This window comes from Natrix helvetica, assembly GCF_964273705.1.
Source record: "Natrix helvetica genome assembly, chromosome: 2".
Taxonomy (NCBI): Eukaryota; Metazoa; Chordata; class Lepidosauria; order Squamata; family Natricidae; genus Natrix; species Natrix helvetica.
Window position 1 is genome coordinate 71,179,552 of NC_138552.1, and position 12,527 is coordinate 71,192,078.

General features: G+C 36.2%; 1 protein-coding gene across 2 annotated transcripts in view; it reads right to left on the reverse strand.

Annotated features, from left to right (window-relative positions):
- The window catches only part of LOC309386537 (proprotein convertase subtilisin/kexin type 5-like), a 151,256-nt gene that overhangs the window by 12,640 nt on the left and 126,089 nt on the right, over positions 1-12,527 (reverse strand). For both annotated transcript variants that reach the window (XR_014174436.1, XM_081942026.1), the window contains exons 11-15: positions 9,451-9,568; positions 7,898-8,107; positions 5,629-5,765; positions 1,755-1,898; positions 1,128-1,230 (exon numbers count right to left, since the gene is read on the reverse strand). Coding sequence is in view for 1 of the 2 variants with exons in the window: in XM_081942026.1 (XP_081798152.1) it covers positions 1,128-1,230; positions 1,755-1,898; positions 5,629-5,765; positions 7,898-8,107; positions 9,451-9,568 (712 nt within the window). In the remaining variant the exon portion in view is untranslated. The remainder of the gene's footprint in view (positions 1-1,127; positions 1,231-1,754; positions 1,899-5,628; positions 5,766-7,897; positions 8,108-9,450; positions 9,569-12,527) is intronic.

Genomic DNA, 12,527 nt, shown 5'->3' on the forward strand with positions numbered 1-12,527 from the left:
AAGAAATAATAAGGCTGCTGTGTAGATGGTGTAACTATTAACATATGTGATTTTCTAATGGAATCACTACACAATGTGATGAATATGGGGGTGAAGACTGCATCTGTGTCAAAATCTGGACGCAAAATCTCTAGGCAATTTATCAAGTATGCCTATGAAGGTCATTGCAGAATTCTGGCACCGAATTGTAAAGTCAGAGGGCTACAACGGAGTCTTCTTTCGTTGGGGGTGTTACTTGGAACCCTGACCCAGTAATATATAGTGAATGCTGTCTTAACTCATGCTTTTAATGTCTTTGGCTTACTATTTCTCCCTTCCTTTGTGTGCTCTCCATTACACTGCTTATCTGAAATGAAAATAGATGTATGTATGTATGTACGTATACCATTAAGGTTGTAATACATGTATTTTCATATAGCAGATAGCAATGTTAATGTGTCATTTAGATAGGCTTTCAAAATTCTGCTCTTATTTCCTACAATAACAAAGCAGCATTCCTAGAAACCCTTCATGTTTCTTTCTTGACTGGGATTACCTCAAAAGGTGACATCACTCTTGAAAGTCTCTCCAAGTTCTTTCTTTCTATCTTATTCTAAACAAAATCTAGGTGGGGTTATCTTGAATTTATTTCTCATGTCTGGACTATATAATCTCTTGTCCAGGTCCTTCTGTGAAAGCTCCTTCATACTTTCCCAAAGGTCAGCTCTAAATTCCTCTACAATAACATACATTTAACCCCTGTATGGACATTCCAACTTCAGCAACAAGTCACAGTATAGCAACGATGAAAAGTGGTTTTATGATCAGTTCTCACATTTATAACTTTGCAGATGTTAAGCAAAAGAAATCCAAAGTAAGAATGTAAATGCAGCTGCTGATTTACTTATCAACTGCTTCACTTACCAACCAAGTTGCCAGGTTAAGATAAGTTGCCAATTAAGATAGCTAAACGAGGACTACTTATAGTTAGATGATAGTATAATGTTTTATACTATGCTAAATGGGATAATACTAAAAACGAAGCCATCTTGTATGAGCTACTAAAAGTTTTCTAAATAGGAATTCTGACTAGTTGCACACTGGCGTATTGCATGCATATTGTATGAGAAGTAATAACTGTTTCGTACCGTGTATTGTTTTTAGATTTATAGTAATAGTGTAGGCAATCATTGCAATGGTCTGGCCCTGGTCCACCACATCCAACCTTACTGCACTCTGCATTGCAGGGACCTTTGAAAAAAAGGCAAACAATCCTTGTAATTTTATTTTTATAGAAATTACTTCAAGTTCTATTTCATGACAAATAGCTTGGGTTCCATTCACACAACTGATTTGGAAGTTTTAAAAAAAATCACTGAAAATATTGAACAGAATTAGATATATAATTTTTATTTTAAAAATTTAAATAAAGGTAAAAGCTAACACAAACCAATAGAAAGGGAAAAAAAAGAAAAAAAAGTAAAAAAAAAACAAAGTACAAGAAAGGAAATGAAAGTTGAAGGAAAATAGAAAAGAAATAAAACATAAAGTAGCTTGTAAAATATTCTTCACAGCCGTTATAAATACAAATATTCAAAATATCTATAAGAACTTAAGTTATAAGAAGAAGTATTGAATAGAATCAGAAGTTTCTATAATAAAAATAGAGGTTTCCAGAGACTGGTTTTCTGGCTTGGTTGAGGAAATCGATAAAGAGCAAGAAAAAAAACTTGCTATATTTAATGGTTATATTATTTCAAATATAATAATGTTACCTGAATAATCATCTACTCCATAATCTTCCGTAGGGTCTTCAATTGCACTCATGCGTACTCGTTCGCCTTTTAAAAAATCGTTTCTTGGGGAGTAAGGCTGGATGGATGTCCCATAAAGTACTAAGGACCATTCTTTCAATTTACCTAGATGAATCATATTGGGAAGACACGAAATTCCATAAGGAAATGTATTCTCTTTGATATTTATGGTAGCATATTTCAAAGAACTGTCAACTTTACCTGTTGCTGTTGAAACTATCTGGCTCAGGACACGAGGGATGAACTGCCCAATGAAGAAGAGAAGAGAAGAAATACTCTACTCACTGTTGAAATTGGGGGAGCTCTTCCTCCCTCTTCATAGAACCTATTGAGGTGAACTGCCCTGTGAGGAAGTGCAGGAGGATCAACTGTTCTGGAAGTGGTAGAGTCATCTGGCTCTCCCTACAAAGGATTCACTAAAGCTGTGTTTGCATGCTATCTCTTTCCTCTTATTCCTTTCCCCCCTCTGCTGTGGCTTTTTAGGTGTCAAGCCTAAAATGTTTCATTACTCTGCATGGGGTGGTTAATATTGTTGTAAATATAATGAAAGCAAGGGTGGCAGTGACTATGAGCCCATAAGCACAGGTGGTCTAGATTTGGAATACCGCCCCTTCCTTGTTCCTCAATTTTAATACCTAACCTGATGGCACAGATTAAAGAGCTTCAGTTCACTCACCATTGGGGGGCTAGTTCTGTTTTGGGACCCAGACAGCTATATAAGATGTATAAATGTGCATGAACATGCTTAAAAAACGTATTGATACAAAACATTACGTTTTCTTTTCTTGCACGTCTACAAAGCTACCAATATGAATTTGCAATTTTAAGAGGAAGACAGGAAAGTGAGTTTTGAAATACTGTAATAAATAAAACATTATAATAAAATAACACACTTATTCAAATCGCTGATTTAAAATTATTTATATTATTTATATATGGAACTGGAAAGATGGGCATATTAAAAGATCAAGGTTTCCTTGAGTTGATAGCAACTCCTGGTGATTATACATGCACGTTATACAGTTTCTTGACAATAGTATGGAATGGTTTGTCACGGCTTTATTCTTAAGCTTTGTTTTTTGTTTTTGCTTAATCACTCTAGTCTATGGTGAGGCTGGGGGTGGAACAGGCGCTTGCGCAACCCCCCTCTCCAGCCGGGCAGAGTTCATGCACTGACCTAGGGGTATCCCGAATGTGCCAAGCTGCGGGGGGCGGGCAGAGCGCCACGTGGCTTGGTGCCTTAGTGATACCCCCTAGGTCAGTGAATGTGCTCTGTCCGGCTGGAGAGGGGATTTGCCGGGCAGCTGCTCATGAGCATGGTCACCTCATGGCTGCTTCGTCCCTGAGGCTGTGCCCGGCTCTTCGGGAGCCTGCTGACAAGGGAGCAGCCACCCGGCAACTCTCCCCAACAGCCAGACAGAACTCCACTCCCCAACCTAGTGGTATCCCGAAGGCGGCAAGCAATGTGAGCACCTTCCCCCCTCCCGGCTCCCGTGGCTTGGCACCTTCGGGATACCGCTAGGTTGGTGAGCGGTGCTCTGCCTGGCCAGAGGGAGGATTGTCCAGGGGGTTTATTTTGGGGGGTGGGCTTATATTTTTGCCACAAGAAATGTGGGAAGGCGTTAGTTTCGGGACAGGTCGTATTTTCTGGGAAACACAGTATACACCACTTCATGGTGCTTTGCAACCCTCTCTAAGAGATTTGCAGATATTTGCCCCGAACAATGTGGGTCTCATTTTGCTGATCTCAGAAGGATGAAAGGCTGAGTCAACCTTGAGCTGGTAACATTCGAACTACCAAACTACTGGCAGCTGGTAGTGAGCAGAAGTATTCTGCTGTACTGTATTCTAACCACTAAATCACCTTGACTCCAATAACAGAAATTTGCAAGTCTGAGAGCCATTCTCCCTTGCTTTTCTTTAGTTTCTAGAAAAGTAGAGAAGGTCCCTTGTGGGACATTCTCAAGTCCTTTTTTCCTTCTGTAGAGTGAGATAACTTTTACATGAACATCATCTAGTCTAGTGGCCCTTTAGGCACTAGGGAATGGAGAGAGGTTTTTCCGTGGACCAGAGGGGGTGTGGTTTTGCATGCTGCTTGCATGTTGCGGAGGGAACTTTGCTTGCTTGCATGGCTGATTGCTGGCTGCCATGGTGCTGGTTGGGGAACGCTGGTCCACTCTATGTCTCTTCCTGATGTTTCTAAGTCATTCCCACATCAAATCCTGAACGCAGAACCTTTTGTTCTATCAATCTCTCTTTAAAAAGAAATACTGGTGGCAAATAATGTGGACTGATAGCAGTTTCGGAAGCAATTTGGGGTTGTTTGAAGCATTGCATTTGTATTTAATATCACACGAAACCACTGGGTGGGTTTACCCATTTTGTACCAGAGTTTTTAATGGTGATTTTGTGCTTTGTGAGCTGCCTATATATTTGAATGTAAGATATAAACTATGTAAATATTCTAGATAAATACCGTATTTTTCAGAGTATAAGACACACCAAGGTTTTGAAGAGGCAAATAATAAATGAAAAAGTTTTTGCACTCTGCAAACCTCCCAAAAGTAGCCCGTTTTTCGTGAAAATGGGCCCATTCTTTTTCAAAAAAAGGGCATGATAGCCCTTAGGTGGCTTGGAGAGTGTTCCTGGGGGGGGGATGGGCAAAGAACGGCCTGTTTTTCATGACAACAGGCCCGTTTTTTGTCAAAAAAGGGCATTAGGAAGCTTATAGAGTGCTCCTGGGGGCTGGGGGGGGGCAAAATGAGTAAAAAATGGGCTGTTTTTTGCTCATTTCTGTCCTCCCCAGCTCCCAGGAGCTCTTTGGAAGCTTCCTACATGCTATGCACGACCATTTTGGTGAAGGGGGGGGGGAGTTTCAGGAGGCAAAAAATGCTGCATTCAGTGTTTAAGACGCACCCAGATTTTCAGCCTCTTTTTTGAGAGAAAAAGGTGCTTATAATCCGAAAAATATGGTAAATGAACTGTTCTGCATATGATTGCATACATAGCTGTATTACAAGCAACTGATAGGATAATGCTGACTTACAAGTAAGGCATTACTATTGTTTTTGCCTTCTAATCCTCAGAAACCATTTGACGTCTTCGTTTTTGCTAATGTGAAACGCTGATCTCAAGAAGTGAAAATTACATCCCAACCAAAACACATTTAAGACCTGTAGCAATCAAAAATCTTATTCTCTATAGCACCCAAAAGGAAGAGGTGGAAAATCAAAACTTCTCCAGGATTTTCTTATTATTCTCCTCTGATGCTGAAGAGGCTGACAAAAAAATCATTCTTCTGCTCATTTTCTCTGAGCAGAGCAGAGAGGGTTTCAAAATCTTACAGCTTGCATTTATTGTAACCTGAACCTCAGGTTCTAGAAGTGAGTCTCTTAACTACACAGCAATCTCAATTATACTACAGCTGAACTAAACAGCTGAGTTATCTAATGTTATTACATCATAGAAACACAGAGATCTGAAACTGCTTTATAAGTGACCCAGAATCCTCTAGTTGAAGTGCTGTTGTTAAATCTGTGAAAAAGCATTTTATGGTGTCAAAACTGGAGGTTAATACTTCCTCTGTCATCTCCATAGCTGGAGTTATCACCAGATCTTCCCAGCAGATGTGGTGGCTAAGTGTGTAAAAGCAATTTGATGATTAATACCAGGGTTCCCTAGCTATTGATGCTGGGAGACTTTGATATATAGCAAAAGACTTTTCACTTTTTGAGTCTAAACAATATTTTATCTTTATATATCAACTTAGCAATTACACTATGCTATATTATGTTAAATATATAAAAGGTAAACTGAATAACCAGCAGAATAATACCTGGAGTCTTTACATTCCTTAGTTGAGATGGAGTATCATAGATTTCTAAAATCCAGTCACCAGCTGCTTTTTCACCCCAGCAGTGAGTTGTCATGAACTCCCAGTTTTTAAAACCTTCCATAGAATGGTCAAATAACCTTTTAAAGAAAAGCACAACAATGTATGTATAAACACAGAAAGAAAATATATTTAATAAAAATTTCATTTGATGCAATTGGATATAATCTATAGGGGTTTGTGTCAGGCTTTAATATCTTCAAGGGAAGAATATAGGGATGCTTCATAAGGATTCTGGAAGTAATGCTGCATTTTGGAACCACTAGTTATGACCCTACTTTTATGAGTATAAATGCTCATATAAATGGTCAAATTGCACAAATATGCTGTTATTAAATCTCACAATAATAAAGCACAAACATTTAAAAAGTTTAGAAGTTTGTGAACTATAAGTGACATTATTTATATGGTCTGACATTTTTTATCTAACCTACGTGTATCATAACTGTAAAATAAAGTGAACATTAACTCTTAGCTATCATTGCCAAATTATTAATCATATCCTTCTTACTATGTCTAATAAGTGCAGTAAATATGGGCCAAGTGTAACACTATTTATATGTTTTAGTTTCTTCTGAATTAATAAGTCACTGAATTACAATCGATTGTGAAGACAAATTTTCAGAGCTTTGAGTTCAATATTTTTTGTATAGCCACTCTTCATATGAGTTCTAGTGACCATGAAAACACAAGTCAAATAGTCATAGTAAGCTTTTAGAAAAGATGCAAAACATGAGGAATCTTTCTATAGTTCTCACATTAAAGGGATATTCTGTAAGAAAACTTATCAAAGATTTGGACCATGCTTGGTTCCAAGTTTTGGACCCCCTGTCTAGAATACTAAACTGAACAGAGAGGAGCATACAGTTTATGTCAACCTTAAGAGAGGCCAAGCCTTAGTAGTATTTAGAGAAATGAACTCTTGGGAATTGCAGGCTTACTGGTGAGATTGGAAAATGGAAAAAGGTAATGTTAATTCAGTTCCATAGGACTGCCAAGAAAAGTACATGGATGCAGTCACTAGGAGTTAACTAGTGTCATCATGGCAGAACCTCTACTCTTTTATAATGGGCATCACAATGTTGCACAACATTTACTGCAATCATAACTTTTACAAATAACATGAAAGGGCCCGCAAGTGACAGCAATTAAGCAAACAGCTACAACAAACACTATTTTTTATACTTATTTTTTTTAATAAAACATGAAATCAACATTATCCATTGAATTAACAATTTACCTCTAGTCAACTGTTGCTTGTAAATGCTACAGGTAAAGGTTAATTCAAACCATAATTACATTTTCAAAAACCCAACATTTGATATTCTGCTGATAATGAAATGTCAATCTGCTTGATTTAGAAACCTGTGTTGGCAAAGCAATCAGCCCTAAATTTAGGATATTACCCTTGTATCTGTTTGTGGGCTCTCTAGAATAGCATATTCTATAGAGGGATTCAGGAGGAGGAAAGAACCAATAAGGGGAGAGGGAAGAGTCATTTTACTTAATTGGAAGTATCTTCTATTTACAGAATAGCCAGTTTTAATCTAAAGTGCATTTAAATAAAGGAATAGATAAGAAAAAGACTTCCTTATCTTTCTAAAAACAACCAAAATTGTTTATCCTAATTCTTGAATCTGACAGTAATTAGATTATATACATAGTGCTACATTCCAGGCACACTTTCAACAGACAACATTTTTAGGGATCAACTAGTATGATTTTCTTTTTTAAGGATGCTTCCCCCCACCCATGAGTCCTGTTATGGCCAGAATATAATCCAGAATGAAATATCCTTTTGTGAGCATGAGGAAAAAATTCAAGACAGAAAGTATCACAAATGCAATTCAGAGTTATGTTAGGATCACATATCAGACAGGCCAGACTGTATTTTGGCTTGGTACCCTTCTTTTTTCAGAACAGTGAGGAGATTCATTAAGATTTATTTCTTCCTTCAACTGTTTTCTTGAAGTACTGTTCTTACTCTACACTTTTGTAATTTGCAATTATCATTCACAGTATCAGACAAAAACTATTGCAGAAGATTTCAGTTATTCTTGCCCTGCTAATGCTCGTGACAAAATTTGAGATTTCCACTTGATGTGTTCATTATCTCAGAGTGGTTCCTCAATTTATCTTTTCTAAAAGTTCATACATTTTTAAGTGCACCCAATTTGGAAAGTGAGCTTCCATAAAACTGAAAGTTAAGTACCTGTTAGCCAATAGCTGAGATCTTGTTCCGGAAGGAGAAGTTAAATAAATTGCCAGATCACCTCTTCGAGGGTGTGTAATAGTGATTCGTACCACCACATGTTCCAGATATATTACATGGTGATTGGTATTGTCTGCACATCCTGTGGCTTTGTATATTGAACGTACTCCATTATCTGGTCCATTACGAATATTATCTGGTCGTATTGTTCTGTTTGAAAAATACACGCCAAATTAAATATCCAGGGTATATGATAAATTTATCATATCTAAAACATCTCTGAAATACAGCTAGTCCTCAACCTAAAACAGTTCATTTAGTGACTGTTTGAAATTACAATGGCATTGAAAAAAGTGACTCATGACCAGTTTTCACATTTACAACTGTTGCAGCACACCCATGGTCACATGATCAAAATTTGGCAACTGGCACGTACTGTATTTTTCAGAGTATAAGATGCACCTTTTTCCCTCAGAAAAGAGGCTGAAAATCTGGGCGTATCTTATACACTGAATACAGCATTTTTTGCCTCCCAAAATCCCGGTCTCTTCACCAAAGTGGCTGTGCATAGCTTTTAGGAGGCGTTCAGAAAGCTTCTGGGGGCTGGAGAGGGTAGAAATGAGTGAAAAATGGGCTGTTTTTTGCTCAATTTTGCCCCACCAGCCCCCAGGAGCACCCTATAAGCTTCCTAAAGGCTATCCATGCCCTCTTTTTTTTGACAAAAATGGGTCCGTTTTCATGAAAGATGGGCCATTTTTTTGCTCATTTTGCCTCCCCCAGGAGCACTCTGCAAGTCTCCTAAAGGCTATTCATACCCTTTTTTTAAAAAAAATGGACCCGTTTTTGCGAAAAACGGGCCACTTTTGGGAGATTTGCAGAGGGCAAAAACTTTTTCTTTAAATTTGCCTCTTCAAAACCTTGGTGCGTCTTATACTCTGGTGTGTCTTATACTCCAAAAAATACGGTATTTACAATTGTTGCACTAACCCAGAGTTATGTGATCACCATTTGTAACCTTCCCAACTGGCTTATGACAAGCAAAGGCAATTGGGAAAAGCTGAATTAGCTTATCAAAGGCATAATTCAGTTATTCACTTATTAATTATGGCAAAAAAGGTTTTAAAATAGAGCACAACTCACTTGACCACTGCCTTGCTTAGCAATGAAAATATGGGCTCAATTGTGGTCATATGTTGAGAACCACCTGTATATTTTTTCCTCTGACTTCTGCAGGGCTGTGTGAACCATTTGGAGAGGTGCTTGGTGAATCTATTGAAGCTTATGAACCTATTATCTGAACTGTTAATTGTCACTCCCTTGAAAGGTGGCCCAAATAACTCAAAGGCTCCCTTACATTGTCTGAGTATTCATAGACTGAGCATGCATAAAGGATGCACAAACAGCAATAACAACTCTTATTGAGCATAATTTGCACTAAGCTTTTTTTTCACCAAAGGAGCAAAGAAAATCCTCTTTAACAACTAGTTTATAAAAACATTCATGTAAAAAAAATCTCAGTAAATATATTGGTCAATATCTTTAATAAATGTTACTTGATTTGTCGATCTGTGTTCTCAATGCAGACATGCTGTGGGGGGACCGTTGTCCACTTTTCTGCTTCTACCACCATGGCTTCAGCATCCATCAATCCAAATCCATATAAGTGGCTAACTACAAAACATAAAACATTATTACAATCTCGGAATAGCTATTTTCATTTTTGTACAACACAAACATCTATACGCTATTTAATTCCTTTTTCTCAGAAATACATTATTTTATAATATCACATGTATCTTGAATTCTTAAAACTGCCAGTTAGAGCTGCAATAATTGGTCCTATAACATTAATTATTAATGTAGGTTTGGGGTTTGATGTTTACATAGATGATCAATTCATTTCCTCCTTCTCCACCACCACCACCCTTATATTTTGCAATCAGGACAAAGATAGTGAAAGACACCAGTATCAGTTTAATGGAATATGGAGAAAGCTGTGGGAAATGAGATAAATAAAGTATGAAAAAAGGTGGTGGGAAATAATTCTTGGAAGCAAAGCATATATATGTTTTAATATATCCCATGCTTTAACAAATACATCCTGAGTTTTGTTGGTTAAATTTATGAGTTATAATTCCCACCAGCCCTGACCTTTGTATTGTTGGGTTTATCCAATGACACACAATTTAGCAAATCCAGCTAATAATTTGTCAAAGCATTAAATAAGAAATAAGAGTTACATCTTTAATAACCATCATTAATCAATGATATACAAATATCATGTTACAGACTAAAGTTTGTAGCCAAAGCAGGGTAAATTATGGGCTTAAAGGAATATTCAATTTACATTGTAAGTTTTCAGAATAGAACGTTTTCAGAATAGAACGTTGACTACTCTCTATGTTATGGAAATAAATTGCAATACTTTTGACGACTGATATCTACAAATTTGATGGATTATTTGGAGAAATACACATTACTTTTAAAAAACCAAGTTCTTTGTATTACTCCCATTAAAAAATAGCCAAAATCTATTCAAATGATCACTTTCTTCAAATTTCATTTTTTCATTCTTGAGAAATGATTATCACTCAATAGTATAATATCTAGTTTAATTTGTTATGAATGACACTACTCTTAATGTTTCAAACTGGTTTTGATGATAAATAATGAAAGGAGACTGATGTATCCTGCCATTTAAAAAATTGCGCACATAATATACATTTAAACATAATCCCTCCTCAATCCAATTCAAGAAGGATCACGCTGAACAGTTATTAAAGTTTCCATATGGAAATGTTCCAGACAGCTGATGGATGGCTGTCTGAAATGCATTGTACTTTAAAGTTTCTGATCCAATGGATTGGTCCAAGCAGCCGCCAGAATCAAGACAAGCCCATCATTTTCACAGACTAAATAATAACAATTTTTGGAAAACATTACAGGGTTGCTAAAACTAGCTGATCCTCTGCATCTTGAAGGGGAATAAAACCCCGTCCATTCAATCTCACATGGTAAAATTATCCTTTTATGTGTGTATAAATTAAAGCTATGAGGGTTATTACAACTGATATTAACCAATCCTAGAACCTCTTGAAGGTATTATGTCATGTCTTGGAAATGACTTTTAAGTAATACTTAAGACTGTAATTGTCATTTTTCTGCCTGAAAAACATAACTCTGAGGCATACCATTTTTGAAAAGTCCTAGACTGGAAAAGTTGTTCTTGCATATGAATAATATACACAAAAATTGTTAACCTTTCCATATGAATCCAAGCAAAGTCTTTCTCATTAAAGGGAATCAATACTGGTAAAGTACTATCCAATTCTATCATTAAATTTTTTTAAAGAGACAATTTTCTCTTTTAAAAATTAAAAATGATGAAGTACTTAGCACTAAACCCCTGCATATACTGGTATTTATTTATTATTTGACATGCATTATTTCCCAAAAAGAACATAAATTAAAATTTGTTGATTTCCAAAAATAATGGGATCTATGGTGATCCGAAACAGTTTTTTGGAGGATTCTTGGTGCTTTCTGAGTTGGTTATTGTCTTACAGATATTTAATTACCTGCCTAGGTTACATCATCAGTGCTAATGGGTATAAGTTTTGCTCCCTGGTTATATACAGGTAATCCTCAATTTAAGATCACAACAGGGATTGGACTTTTGGTCAAAAGTTGTGGTTGTAAATTTAGGCACCCATATGTTGATCCAATTGTTTACCAATTTTTAATACTTGATTTTTATAAAACAAATCTGTCATCACTTTGAGATTAGAAGAACTGCTTGCAGTTAAGATTCCTTTTCTTCTTTAAATGTCTTTCAATGATTATGGCACAGAGTATCATCATCATCATCATCATCATTCTTCTTCTTCTCTTCTTACCAAATATTGCAGTGAACTGATAAAGAATATTCTAGAAGAATAGTTCTTCAAAAACAATGTATCATTGGAGTTGCTATATGGATACAAATTTCTACATTTTATATTAAATATTAAAAACTACAGTATATGTTACAGGTATATAGGCATACTCAATGAGAATAAGAATCATTGCTTCTAATCCAGATATGGAACTTGAAGGCTGGGAGTTTTCATTCATTCATTCATTCCCCTTAAACAGTTTCATTTACTTTCCGTATGAAAATTTCAGCAGTTGTAAAATTATCTTTTACCATTTTGGACAGCCAACAGTAGATAGCAGAAACAAAGATTTTTCAAATCAACTTGACTTTGAACAACTTTCAGAGTGAATTATTGATACCTGGAATTCATTTAGTTAAAAGCAATTTAAGCCAAGCCAGGTATTTAATGTCTATTCCTCAAATCTATGGGTATAAGGCCAAAAAACATCACTAGTTTAACCAATTTATTTTAACTTATTCCTCTGGGGATCAATGGCTACATTTTTACTTTAAAAAAATAACAACTGATGATTTAAACTCCATAGTAATAAAAGTCCTTAAACCTGAGATCGCCAAACAAACAAGTGAACCAGAGTTCAAGGAAACAACATGCTAACCCATCTCCGAGTACAAGTTTTCAGTGATTTTTGAGCAAGAAATTTATAAACGTTTTATCTATTTTCTCCTTTGTGATTTTTTTATTTCTAAAGTAAT